We start from the raw sequence: 14,670 nt of genomic DNA, 5'->3' as shown, positions 1-14,670 counted from the left end.
GCGACGGCCTCACCTTGAGAGCTGTGTGCAATTTTGGGCGCCACAATATAAGAAAGACATTAAACTATTAAAGAGCATCCAAAGGAGGCCCAAAGGAGGGCCATAAGGGTGGTGAAGGATCTGGAGGGGAAGCTGTATGTGGAGCAACCAAGCTCATTTGGTCTATTCAGCCTGGAGAAGAGACTGAGAGGAAACCTCACTGTTGTCTTCAACATCCTCATGAGGGGAAGCGGAGGGGCAGTGTGTTGGTTAAGGTGGTGATAACTGCAATTGTATTACTGCCAGGTGTCCCAATAGTGGGACACCTGGCATGATGTAAATGCTATGGAATAAGGGGTGGAATGTGCTGGGTTTAGCTGGAGTAGAATTAATTGTCTTCACAGTGACTGGCACAGACTGTTTTGGATTTATGCTGAGCACAGAGCTGGTAATAGATGTTGATAGAGATGTTTTTGTTCCGGCTGAGCAGGGCTCACACAGAGCCAAGGCCTCTTCTGATTTCCATACTGCCCTGCTGGTGAGGAGGGTGAGGGTTGTTGGGAGTCTGGGAGGAGATGCAGCCAGGACAGGTGACCCAAACTGCCCAAAGAGATATTCCAGACCATGTGACATAATGAGCAGTATATAAAGTAGGGGAAAGATGGACAAAAGGGAGGGATGTTTGGAGTGATGACTCTTGTCTTTCTAGTTAACCACTATGTATGATGAGGTCTAGATCTCCTAGAGAGCTAGGAGATGGCTGAACATCTGCCTGCCCATGGGAAGTGGTGAATGAATTCCCTGTTTAAATTTGTTTGTGTGTGTGGATTTTGCTTTCCCTTGTAAAGTGTCTCTATCTCAACCTGTGAGTTTTCTAGCTTTTACCCTTTTGATTCTCTCCCATGTCCCACTGGTGGGGGACTGAGCGGGTACCTCTTCACTCTCATGACCACTGACGGGATTCAAGGAAATGGCCTGAAGCTGAGTCAGGAGAGGTTTAGACTCAGTATTGGGAAAATATTTTCACCAGAAGTGAACTAAGCAGTGGAACAGGCTCCCCAGGGAAGTGGTCACAGCACCAGCCTGACAGAGTTCAAGAAGTGTTTGGACAATGCTCTCAGGCACATGGTGTGACTCTTGGGGTGTCCTGTGTAGGGCCAGGGGTTGGACTGGATGCTCCTGATGGGTCCCTTCCAGATCAGTATATTCTATGATTCTACAAAACTGTTCTGAGTAAGCTAGTGTTCTCAGAGTAATTTCAGCCTTACTTTTCCATCTCAATCTTCAACAGGCTTATTATTAAGTTGAAAATTACTTTCCATTTCCATTACTATTTGATTAAATTCTATTAGAATTTTTGTCATGAAACAGAAACAGGAGAAGCAAATTTCACAGCACTGATCTATCAGAATATTGGCTCATTTTTAATATGATGATTTGTTCCCTGGCAAAATTAAGGTTCTGTATTATTTATACTTCAGTTTCTATCAGGATTTGTTATTCCAGGAGTTGCACATTTCTTCTTTTTTTAACGTTTTTTTTATTTTTAAAAAGAGATGTCAATGACCTATAATTAGAATGGTACTAAAGATTCACACATTGCTAATTCCAGCAGGGCTGCTGAGAAGATAACGTCACTTCTGTGCACAGGCACAGCACCAGCCCTCTGCAGATCTTAAGAGACTTGAGAGGCAGCACAAGACTCTTCCCCTGTCTGTGTCATACTTGTGTCTGATATCTTGCATGGACATCTGGGAGAGCTAAAAGAAAAGAATTCCCATCTTCCTTTAGGTTTTGTAGAACACCCACTGGACTTCCTGCTTAAATGCAAAGGACAATATATCCTTTACTTTCACACATCTGAACTGAGTTACAAACAACAGCAAAATAAAGACAGAAAAGAAAAAATATTTGACTTGTGTCAACATTCTTATTCTTTTTGGAAGAATGTTGTCCAGTTTAATCCTCATGAAAGTGGAAAAAAATAACAGTAGTGGATTAAAGCCAAAGTTTAAGAAAATACATTTAAATATATCTTTTTACTTAAAAATGAGTTTCCTCATCATTCAAAGACCTAAGAGTTAAGCTATGTTACATACACCTCAGGTACAAATTGAAAAAAGGTTCAATAAATCAGACTATATAAAAACCAAGAGACTTTTTCCCCCAGAAAAATGTATTTGTGTTTTATCTGATCATATAAAAACCATTAAATTTAAAAAAAAGAAGTGTATATATTTTTTCAAGTGTTAATGGTTTCACCATTTATCATAACTACATTCTGCAGTCCTGTAACACCAGGGCACATTACCCTTATCTGTGTAGCACAGTGAGCACAATCTTTACACTGAGGTCACTCTCATCACCACTTCCCCAGAGCAGTTATCCTCTGATGAATCCTCCTGAGGTCTCATGCGGTTGAACAGGTGTAACAACACATAGCCACACTGAAATCTCGGTGAGGTTAACTGTGTGGGATGAACCAAACTTCTGTTTCTAAATGCCGTCAGTGGCAGCCACAATGTCCTCCCTGCTGAGGATTCTCCTCGATTGCTCTCTTCTATGTCCGTGGCTTTATCATAATTTAACACATCCCAGTGTAGATTCACAGCTCTCCAGCGCTTAAACACTCGATAAACAGATGCACCTTCATGGACTATCAGTCCTGAAAGTAAGAGGGAAAAAAGAGCACTTATACAAAATGTCAATGGATACCATTTTGAGAGCAAATAGAGATTTAACACATTTTAACGACTCTGGCAATTTCCAGATGCAATTAAATTACTCATAACATTAATAATTCAAACAAACTGTACATATGCAATTTAACTGGTTATTCATTTGTTTGGGAGGTGGGAGCATGCAGAGGAAATAAAGCTGTTCTGAATGAAAGCTCAGCATAACGAATAATCTGAGCATGCCAAACTAAATGAATTATTCAGATTTAAGTAAACCAATGACAAACTGGCAGATTTGGATATTGACTGTTTATTCTAGTGCTGCCCTTGTTCATGGTAAGTACTATTTATTTACTGAGATTTGTACTGGTTTAAATAGACCTTTAAGTAGGTTACACTTTCTCCAATGAACAGGATAGTCCTAAATTTGTTTAAGAGTGTTTTGTAGAATTCAGTACAGATATTGACAAATTTAACTGCTTTCATAGTCCCAGTTCAACTTAGGAGCACAGAAGATTTATGAAACAGCTGTAAATATAATGACTTTCCTGTCTTGTTCTTTAGAACAAGAATAAATTAAATGTTATTATTAACTACAATGAGCATGGTAAGGATGATAAACATTCTTCTTTCTCTTCAGTATTCAATAGAAAAAAGTTGCAAATTATCTTTTCATTGAGACCCAAAAATCTTTTAAAAGGTCCTTCAAGGAAAATACAGAATTTATGGAGTCCTCAAGAGACCAATCTGCTTATGAATTTCCATGTAGCTAATATTTATGCCTATTGTATGCGTTCAAGCAACTTATTTAAAGAAATGAAGCTTCTAACTTTTTGCATGCATGTATATGTTTATACTCACATGCTTTATATGTGAGTATTTCAAATATGGATCTACTGGGGAGACACATGGGGCTTCTGCCTTCCTACTAGTTTTTTCCTCAGCCAGCCTAGTTAAGGACCTGAGCAACACCACCTGTTCTCTCTGGCTCCCTGCTTTGGGAAGAAAGCAATCTACCTAGCCAAAAACATTTATAAATCTTTTGTCCAGTGTGCTCCTTGCCTAAAATTTTCCTATGGAACACATCTGTAATATGATCTGTGGTGTCCTTTAGCCAAAGAGATTGTAGATCACCTGTTTCTGCACAAGAAAATTGTGATTTAAGTGTCTGAGGTCCTTTTGCACAATTAACTGATACTAGAAAGGAGATGCTCACAGAAAGATGACACAAGCTGAAAGGGTGGTAAAAATATTTACATGAACAGCAAACCTCACATTCAAGTGCAATGATTTGCAGATAGCAACGCCTACTCTAACATATTTTTAAAGATCATTACACTGAAAGATGGAGAAACACAAAGATTTCTTTCAGAAGGACATGATAGTGAATGCAGCATCTCTGTAAGGCTTTCATTATTGAAGCATCCAGTACAGAAAAAGTAGCACAAAACAAACTTATTTAAATAGGAAATATTCTAAATGTATTTCGTAACAGCAAAGCATTTTAGTGGAAATTTTTTCTTGATTGCAAGATTTCTATTTTTATCTTCTCAGACATAGATAAAGTAAGCTGTCTTTAAAATTTATCATAATAATTTAGTCAATACATAAATGTACCTTCAAGACTGGCTTGACTGTACAAAAAAGAATAAATGTATTTGATCCCGTATAGAATCTACAAACCAAATTAGCCATGGTTTTACTGCTGTGACAAAGATTAATCCTTTTGTGTTCTTTCAGATCTCCTATAAAGTTGATAAAGGAGATGATCATAATCTTCCTCAACCTGTTCCTGGAACACAGCATCATTTGGTCCAACTTCTCTCAAGTCTGTGATTAAAGAACCTACTAAAAGTTAAAAGAACCTATTTACTCCAAAGTAAAGATACATGTCTGCATTCCACTAGAACCTGAACAACATATTTCAGAATAGAGAAGGAAGTATTTGAGAAAGGATCATTGAGATGCATGAAGTACATTTAAACAGTCAAAATATCGTTCCAAAATTACAACAGAAGAAGTTGTAGGATGACTTCTTTCCGGGAGCTCTTTTTTACTATCTTGGGGGTTTCAGGATTTATTGAAATCATGTTTTCTAAGTTTTTAAACACTGGCAAGGATAAGAAATTTCCTTTATAGTGTAAACTGTCAGTCACCTATACTTTAAAAGAGCTACTAAACAAAGGATCAAATATTGCAAGCCTTGGCATAAAGTTATCAGATTTGGCAGTGTTGAAGGAGAAAAGCAGCACTTTCATAATTCCTTTCGTAAAAAGTTTTAGCTCCCTTCTTGATAGAGCTATATATTGAAAAATACCTATGCAGATGAGGCAAAAGAACTGGGGAGAGTTGGCGTGTGAAGTTCTTGGCACCAACAGTTCTAAGACCACAAACAACAGGAACTTCAGGTACGTTTTAAATGCTAGAGATTTTCCAGTTCCAGAGGAGTTCTGAATATAAGTTCAAAATATAAGTATTTAGTCACTGAAGTGGAGCTGTAAGAAAATGGCAAATAATTGCCTTTCTCTTAAGGATCTCACAGCAATGAAGGTAGCTATGCAAGAGAAAACAAGAACAAATCCCTGAAGAATACTGATTTCTTCCAAACACCATGATTTCAACAGCACAGAGGACACAGCTGAACACTTGTAGGGGAAAAATATTTGCTCAGATGATCCCAAGAAATAGTACAATTCACTGCTGTTAGCTGTTCAGATGTTCCATCCAATTAATATCTACAAGGAACAGAGTTTTTAGATTATGGACCTATCTAAATGTCCTATGGTCCTAAGAACCTACCTTTAGTTTTTTTCTCTAAGATGGAGGGATTGCAGTGGGATCCAGCTAATAGGATTATGAAGAATCTTAATTTTATTTTCTTTTTTGATATTTTTGCCAAATACTATTCTATTCTTTCATTGCCTTCAAAGGTTTTCTTAACCTGACTCACAAGATACTTGAATTTTTTTACTACTGAATGTCTTTACAAGCAGTCAACTTGTCTTATTCATATTTGGTGGTATTAGGTTACAACATTATCTTATTTATCATACTAATCTTACATATAAACATTTAGTAATGGTCCTCCCAGTAATATCACAAGATTTTATCCAGGGAAAAAAGATCCTTTTCAGAAACAGATTTTACCTCTGGACAAAATGTCATGTCTTAAAAATATTCTAGAGCCCACAGATATTAAAAAAAAAGAAATCAATTGCTCATAGCATTAAACATATCCATGCTAAAATAGTAATAATAAAAAATAGAATTCTTTTTAATCTATTTAGAATTAGATCCACTGTGGGAGAAAAAAAGACTTTCTGAGTGAAGACTATATATAAAGTGCAGCTAGAGGTATTCATTGTAAGTAACTTTAGCCTGTTCCTTTTTACAACCAAAGAGTCACAGGAATGTTGCAAGGGATCAAGTTCCTTAGCAGGGAAGAAAGAGGCTTTCAGAGGGCAATCCACACTTTGCACTGGCTCCCATCTCCTCCTCCCTTGCCACAGCACTACTGGCACCAGTCATGTATGTAGTGCAATGTAACAACTACTCTTCACTGCTGGAAAAGGAGCAGCAATATTGTTCTGGGATTGCAAGTCAGCTGTTATTATCTGTGAGAGGTTTTGCTCATGTTAGAACCATTTATGATAATTAGTTATAACTATTTTCAAGTGGGAAAAAACCCAATTCTACTACTTTTCTGTTATGCAAAATAATTGCTAGGTTTAGAATGTAGAATGGCAAAGGCTTGATATACTGTCCTTCAGTGGGTAAATAAGGGATTTATATTATTCATTCCTTTTATGAACTCACTCCCTTTGGTAATCCCTACATGGATGGTCTGATCCTAGCACTATCACTGGAATAGCTCTGGGTTTCACAGGCTGTAGTTCTGATGATCAGGGTGTTCAAGGTTTGCTTTGGAAAACTTCAGCCAACAGGAAATTTGAAAGAGAGCAGCTTCACACTCAGCTTTGATGCAGAAAGGTACAAGGTAATGACTTGTAGGGTTAAAGCCAACATTGGTAAATAAAAACAATCCTGTTTGTCAGGAATAATTCTGTGAAAATTCAGAATAAGAGAAAGAGAACAGTGGATACCAATAAAACGTACACTAGAATGAACAGAACATGTTATTCTGCTGATTTATAATCTTCAGAGTTTTTCTTTTGTTGAAATGTAAAAACAAAGAAGTAAAATACAAGTTAGGTGTAATTTATTTAATAAGAAAGTGACTGGTGTGCTACATGTGATACAAAAGTCAATCATTGAGTAAATGAATTGTTATGTGCACATTTTCAAATATGTCAGTACCTTTTGGCAAACTGCTTTTAAAAATTATAGCAAAACATTTCAAAAAATGCTTCACACTTTCTGTGTGAAGATATCTACACTTCACAAACAACCAAAAAGTATTTGTACTGTTTCTGCAAAGGTGTAGGGAGGTATAACTGAAAGCAGGTGAAATAAATCTTGGTCATACCACCAGCATTATCTTGAAATATGTGATGCACAGGAAAACCTGTATGTCTGCATAAATTTTTCATTGAAATAAAGAGAGATTACAGTGGGAGTAGAGGTATTCGCTCACTGTAAATCCTGTTCAAAACTAGGACAATGCCATGGATGACTAAACACAAATGAAAGGAGAGGAGATCCTGCGACCTGTAGCTGGTTGGAAGCATTACAAGCTTCATGATATAAGAGATTATACATAATAATGGTAAAATAACTTAATGCCTTGAGAAGTCATCAGCATAATGGAAAGTATTTTGGGTTGTAAAAACAATTTATAAGTGATACTTACATATATCTATTAGGGAATTTTATTTGAAAATTGTAAATTAAATTATCAATCCAAACCCCTCACTTTATCGTGAAAGAAAAAGATGAAATTGAGTAAGGTTGACTATATTAATGAATACCTTTAAGAGTTACAAGAAGTCCTGATCTTACAAGCTAACAGAATGCAAATTACTTGAAATTATATGCAGAATAAGTGCATCTGAATTAATCAGAATTATCAAAATTCATCAATTACAGAACCTCCTTTATACAGATTTTTGAATTTCCAGATATAGTCTAGTAAATTCCTAAGTCATATATGCAGTGAATGTTGTAACTACAATGCAGCGTCCAAATATATTTAATTGTAGTCACTTTTTCATTTAAATTTTCATGTATTATTATGACAGTTCTATAAAATATGCATTTATGAAGTGACAGGCAAGTCAGTTTATCTGTGTGTTTGCTTTGCTCCTGCAGGGTGTAGTTGAGCCAGAAGCTCCATGTGAGGTACACATTTGCTCAGCAGCTTCCACTTCAGCGGTGGCTTGAGCCTAGCTGGCTTGAAAGGCAGCTAAAGGATGCACCAGTCCATGAAAGGTCATCTTCCAAATATTTACTTCTATGGATAAATACAGTAATATTTCTGATCACCCACAGACATTCTTGGGTGATTTTGACTTTAATCTGGTTTAGGTGTTTTAACAGTAAAAACAAATGGGAAAAATGAAAATAATTTGAAGTAACTGGTTATTTCAACTAGCTGATGCATTCCGAAGTATTTTTTTGTACTGGGGAAAAAACCCAAACAAACCAGAATTCCATATGAATTAAATTTCTAGAATGCCTGAAGTACATTTTATCTTCCTTTGGTGTATTTTTAAACAAAAGCAAAGCCCTCAGTATTGAGGGTTAAGCTGTAAGAGGTGATGTTCAGAAATCAGCATCTAAGAGGACATGTAGCTGAGTCATTTAAAAGATGTGCACTTGTCCAAAGTATGAGATTCTGCTCACTTTTCTGTCTGAGCTTTGGGTTCACAGAAGAAAGCCTGTGATACAAAATATTCCAGAGCAGGCATCTCTAACAAAAATTACAAAATGAACAGAACTGCTGATGTAGCTGAAATATAAATACTTTTACAGTAATGGGATGGTTTCAATAAAAGATGATGTGGCTTTACAGTTGAAGCAAACCCTTGATATTAGGAATCAACTCTGTTTCTTTGTTCCTTACAAAGCAGAATTCAGCACTGTTCTAATTCCCATATGTAAGATTCAGATAACATTTATCTCTCTTAAACATCAATGCAAACATCAGATGGCATTTGACTTCTGGATTTTCTTGCAATTAAAATTCTGTGAATGTGGTTTAATGTAAATAATTATTACTAAATATGCAAATTTGTTTCTCTAAATTGTATAATTATGTAATATTTAGTGTAAATTTTCTCTCCAAATAATCATAAATATTCTATCAAATCAGGTTGTTTTACCAAATACTAAAAGGGATTTCTATTTAAATATTGACAGGTCCACTGTATTTTCAGAAATTTCAAAAGTGGTCAATACAGTGTTGCAGTAAAATGTATTTTCTTTTACAAGATTTCAGTTAAGTGACTTGGGGCTTTTTAATAGTAAAGCAAGTTACTATAGCTATCATTGTTTGAGTGTTTCATAATTGTTTATGATGTGTAAAGGACTCTTGCCTGCCTTCTCTGTTTGCCTCCATTTGTAGCACAGTGACCTGTATAAATCTGTGCAACCTAATTTTCGGTGTGCAGTTTGATGACATCTTCAAGGACTTCTTCTGTGCTTCATGATGGTACAATCCAATTCAAACTGGCATCAGATGACAGTGTGTAATTTTACTAATTATTTTAATAATGTCTTTCATATTTTCATCTGTTTAACTCCCTGAACTTTGCTAGTCATTTTATCAAGAAATTTAAACTGATCCTGTTCTCACCACTAAGATTTTGTGAATTCACTCATGAATCTGAGAGTAAAGCTTCGATGATTCTTTTCTCTCTGCAATATTTGCAACACTGTAAAAAGCAGCACTTGCCAAAGGTATCAGCTGAGAATAAATCTGCAAAGAACTGGAGTGATCAATTAGAGTGACCAATTAGAAAAATAGAAATAGTCACAGTCTTAAACCACAGTCTGTGCTGTTTAAAGATTTGAGCTTACCTATGCATACTAGATCCATAAAACCATACATTCCATAGCAGATTTGAAAAAGGATGTCCTTTCTTTGCCATACTGCATAAGGGCTGAAGGCTGACCATAGAAGCCAAGTCACACTTGCTACTAAGAACAGAGATCCTAGGATTACAGCAACCATCTGCACTTTCTCAACCAGTGTTATAGTAATGCTTTGCCACTAAAAGAGAAACAAAGTTGTATAAGATAAAAAAGTTATTGTCCATGGTTGCACATTCAACTCCATTTTTTTCCTGAAATCAGAAATTATTTTAATATTTACACATATCTTCATAGATATTTACTAATATTCTTGATACTGACATTTTATATATTTTTTTTTCTATTTCACTTTTAAAGTGAAGCTAATAGGTGCTTCCCCATTTCCCTCAGTGTCCCTATCAATATGATCTAGCTGTGAACTTCTGAAGAGTTAATAGTTTTACTTATGTTTTGAGTATGTAGGCAAAAAAAATATTAAGTCTTAGGAATGGAACTCTGTCTTTCATCTTTGGATGGCAATGAACAGAATAATAAAGGAAGAAGATGTTTTCAAATATGTGTTATGTTAGTGTGGCAGGTTTCCTTTCCATCCCTCCCTCCTGAAGTGTGAAGCCATTTTGCACTTTCAGGCTTCGCATCAAAGAAGTTCCAGACATACCAAGGGAGTTGTCTTTCTCTGCATAAACCAGTGTTAACAGCACAAAAAGACTCCTGCAACCTAGTGTGGAAGCAACATGAAAACTCAGGAGGAGCCCTGAATATAGATAGCACAAACATTTCTTTTCAGTGCACCCCAATTATGTCCATCTTTCCAGGGAAGGCTGTGTGTCTTCCATATGTGACAAGACTCTGGTTTACGGAGCCCTGAATATAGATAGCACAAACATTTCTTTTCAGTGCACCCCAATTATGTCCATCTTTCCAGGGAACGCTGTATCTTCCATATGTGACATGACTCTGGTTTACAGTGTTACAAGATTTAGATATAAAAGAGTGAGCGTACTGACGTCTGTCAAGATAAGAGAAATACAATTCTGTTATAAGAGTCACAAAAACAAATCACAGTATAAGGAACTAATTGTTCTAGATTACCCTTAACATATATGGCTTTTCTTGGACAATATTATGTAAATTACTTTGGTAGATTCCCCACTCCAGCCCCATCACTCCCTCCAGGGCTGGTGTGAATATTCTGTAGACAGCCATCTTTCCTGTTCCTAATTTTGGATGTACCTGCCCCCTATTGCAATAAGGGTTTTCTTGCCTCTTTTCCCATCTGGCAATAATTTTTTCTTTTTCCAATTACTTTACTAAAGACTTCTCTTTTTTACAGCTCTTGGGTACCCAGTACCATATAATCATAGCTTAAAGTAATAATTCAGGTTGCAAGGGGCTGTGGGAGCCCTCTAGTTCAACCTCCTGCTCAAAACATGGTAACGGGATGAGATCAGACCAGGTTGCTCTGGGGTTTATTCTGTAATACCCTGAAAACTTCCAGGTATGGAGGCTGTTCATCCTCTCTGTGCAACCCACTCCATTTCTTGACTGTACTCGGGTTGAAAAAAGCTTTTCTTCAAACACATTTTTTCTTATATTCATTCTGATGCTCTTTCGTCCCACTTACAATCTTCCTCCCATCAAGTACCACCATGAAGAGCCTGGGCGAGCAATTGGTCCTCTCTCCCTTTCATCTCTTTCAGCTTTTCCTATTAACTTTTCTACTGTAGCCTAATATGCACAATTGGTGCTGCATTCCTTCTCTTCTTGCAAACTTCTGAATATAACCGTACAAAGAGATAGATATATAACAATTTGTAAATTGTCTGTCTTGAAATACTATCCTTTTATAATGAACTCATGAAATGCATACGAGCTTTTTCATGGAACTTGAAGGTTTGGAATGGGGCTATTCATGCTAAATACTACCTTTTTATGTCAAACAACAATGGATACCAATTTCCTTTGTTAAGTGTCTTTATAAAGGTCAAAGAAGGTCATTAACAAGCGATGCATGACAGAATGGTGTGAGCTTTCCATGACTCAGTATACAGGATTGGAAGTTCAGGACTGAAATTCATTGAACATTCATTAGACTCCATAGGGTAATGTTAAACAAAATTATTTTTCATTTCTCAGCTGAAGCTACATAGTGTGACTTGGCAGAAAACTGTCAAAATGCTGCTGGTTATGTATGTCTATCGTCTTTCTTTATCAGTGTGAGACAGAACTGTATTAAATTTCTTTGGAATGCCTGAAATCAAAGTCCATTTACATGAAGTAAAGCTTTAACTGTCACAAAGTATCACACTGTCAAATTCACAGAAGAAATGGCAATAAACTGAAAATACTTATATAAATGAAATAAACAGCAGATCTGTCACAGTGCGATTTCAGTAATGCAGAAGTTCGTAAACTCACTTCAGTTTATTTTGATTTTCTTTTTTTTTTTATAAACTTAGATTGCTCATAGTTAGTCTTCAAAAAGAGTAATGAACAAAAGAAAAAGAAATCCAAACATTTGGGATAAATAATGTAGCATGCAGTCTGGACAGCTTATCCCCTGTTCTGGTGTTGCCTGAAAACCAGTATCTCTTCCTCAGTGTCAACCACTCCTATTACCCATGTCACGAGGGCTTTTTGTTGGCTTGTTGGATTTTCACAATTCTTTATTCTAGAAAAACCTGACCTTGAAAAGTTCTAAGAAACATAGATATGATCCTCACCACTTCCTAGCCTCTTCTAAAGAATGTATTCTCATTATTTCACTCTTCTCTTGATCTGTCAGGAATGCAAGCAATTGAATCACTCAACCTCAATAAAGTCAGTAATTCCAAAGATTCAGCATATTAGCATGCTATCAAATTACTACAATTACTGAGAAAAAACCACAAGCATTCCAGAGGTTGTTGTTCCTAACTCTTCTGCCTTTAAAAATCAAAGAACAGTTCCAAGAAAACCCCCCAAACCAACAAACCAAAAACTCCATTAAAATAATAAAAAACAAGAACACCAAAATAGGATTGGATGTTTTCTTCTATTACCCAACTACTTTAACCTTTGTGGTATTCCCTGTCTTTGTTCTATGAAAGAAATTTCAGTCCTCCACCTTTTTCAGTATGAAGGTCAGCAATAATCAAGAAATTAAAAAATTTTAAGAAATTTTCCTCCTAATTACTGTAATCTGTAAGTTATGCTAATTGATGATATTCCATAGTAGATGGGTGAGGAAGGACTGCGTGTGTAAGACGAAAGACATTTTAGTGGACTAGAAAATTTACGTGAAACCAATAATTTACCTCCTTGTGGTCGGCAGTCTGCCATATACATCCAGCACCCCAGGAGTGATGGGGTGGGATGGATTTCTGTTCAGCTCTAACATGTGATGAGCTTGGGGACCTCATCTTCTGTCTATGTTAGTCCATAGTGCTAATGGCAAGAAGACTGTGGATGTTCCTTATGGTTAACTTACCCCAACTGAAATTTCCTTCTCCTTGCCCCTTTTCAAAATGTTTGGATTTGTAACAGTCTGAGATTGTCTCTTGGGAAATGAGTGTCTAGATTTTTTTCCCCATAAATTTGACTGAGTTTGAGTAGAAATTATAAAAAAGTGATCAGATGTTACTGGGACATGTATATTTCTCACATAATGAAGGTGGTATTCTGTAGCTATGATGTTATTCACATGTTGAGAGGCTTGGACTGTTCAGTCCTTTCTCAAACATGGCCAGCATTAGCCATTGCACAACGAGATGAACTGCACAGGACTCTATTGTTTGGTTGGTTTGCATTTCATTACAAGGCTTGTGAGGAGGAACTGGAGTTGTGGTCACACCATTTGTTTGTGCCTGAAGTCTCACTCAGAGCATGGCTAGCACATGTGGCAATACAACTGAAAGAAACCCAGGAAAAGAAAGCTCCTTCTGAGAGCAAGATTCTTATTAAAACATCAAAGTCAGTTAAACTTTCTTTGAGTTCTCACAGTCATTTTCCTTATTGTATTCATTGTTATGTTATAATCACTTCACCTTTTAATGTCAAATTAATGGCTTATGAGGTCACAAAAGAATAAAAATTATTCAGTGATAGTATGTTGAGAAATTGCATTCAGAATATAACAGACTGAATTATTTAACATTGTAAATTGAATGATCACATTATTAGTGTGCCATGATTTAAATCCATTATTTCCACTAGTGTTTTTCTTATTTTCTTCATATAACTTGCTTCTAAAATTTTAATCATTCATGATTATACATAATATTATGACTTTCTAATTTGTTTTTGCTATTTGCCTTCATATAACTTGCTTCTAAAATTTTAATCATTCTTGATTATACATGACTTTCTAATTTGTTTTTGCTATTTGTTGACTATGCATTCCACAGTCAGTAACAGTTATTTTAGCTAAATATTTTGCCAAGTTAGGAAAGATTTAGACAGTATTTTTGTGTCAGCTTCTGTAAAGTAGATGACCCTAAAAAAAAATATTATGAGAAATATTGTCATTTTTGCTCATAACTAGAAATGGAAAGAAAATGTGAAATATTTTGTATCTTGATAGCTATAATAATCCTGTAGGTTTCAGATATAATAATTAAAAAAGCTTCATTTAATTTTCTATGAAAATCCCATTTCATATTCTTTTCCTTAATTTTTGTAGCATTACGATGTACCATGCCATATCTGTTGCCCATGAAAAAAAAAGCATTTTATTTTAATTTACAACGATGGCAATGAAAATGGTGTTTTAAGCAAAATATAATTAATGCTTCTGATTTTAATGTAATACTGTCTGCCCTTGAAAGTTTTTTAGACTTTTACTTCTACTGACACTTCATTATGTTTGGTTCTTTTAAATTTTTATTTACCACTGGTCTTCCCCTGATAAATCATTTGGGAGTATAATACATTAATGGTACTCTAGAGTTCAAATTCTGACCCCAGAAATATTGCTCCTCTTTTCTTCTGAGGTTTCTGTCAAACAAAAATACAAATATAAGGAAATAATTCCTTATTTTTG

General features: G+C 35.7%; 1 protein-coding gene across 1 annotated transcript in view; it reads right to left on the bottom strand.

Annotated features, from left to right (window-relative positions):
- Nucleotides 1-1,612: 1,612 nt before the first annotated feature.
- Nucleotides 1,613-14,670, bottom strand: part of MARCHF11 (membrane associated ring-CH-type finger 11) — a 32,210-nt gene continuing 19,152 nt past the window's right edge. The window contains exons 3-4 of the mRNA XM_039714797.1: nt 9,636-9,828; nt 1,613-2,644 (exon numbers count right to left, since the gene is read on the bottom strand). Coding sequence (XP_039570731.1) covers nt 2,322-2,644; nt 9,636-9,828 — 516 coding nt within the window. The 3' untranslated portion in view covers nt 1,613-2,321. The remainder of the gene's footprint in view (nt 2,645-9,635; nt 9,829-14,670) is intronic.

This window comes from Passer montanus, unplaced genomic scaffold, assembly GCF_014805655.1.
Source record: "Passer montanus isolate IOZ18808 unplaced genomic scaffold, ASM1480565v1 scaffold31, whole genome shotgun sequence".
Taxonomy (NCBI): domain Eukaryota; kingdom Metazoa; phylum Chordata; class Aves; order Passeriformes; family Passeridae; genus Passer; species Passer montanus.
The sequence above is the reverse complement of the archived record's forward strand: the minus strand, read 5'-3'. Positions and strand labels throughout refer to the sequence as shown.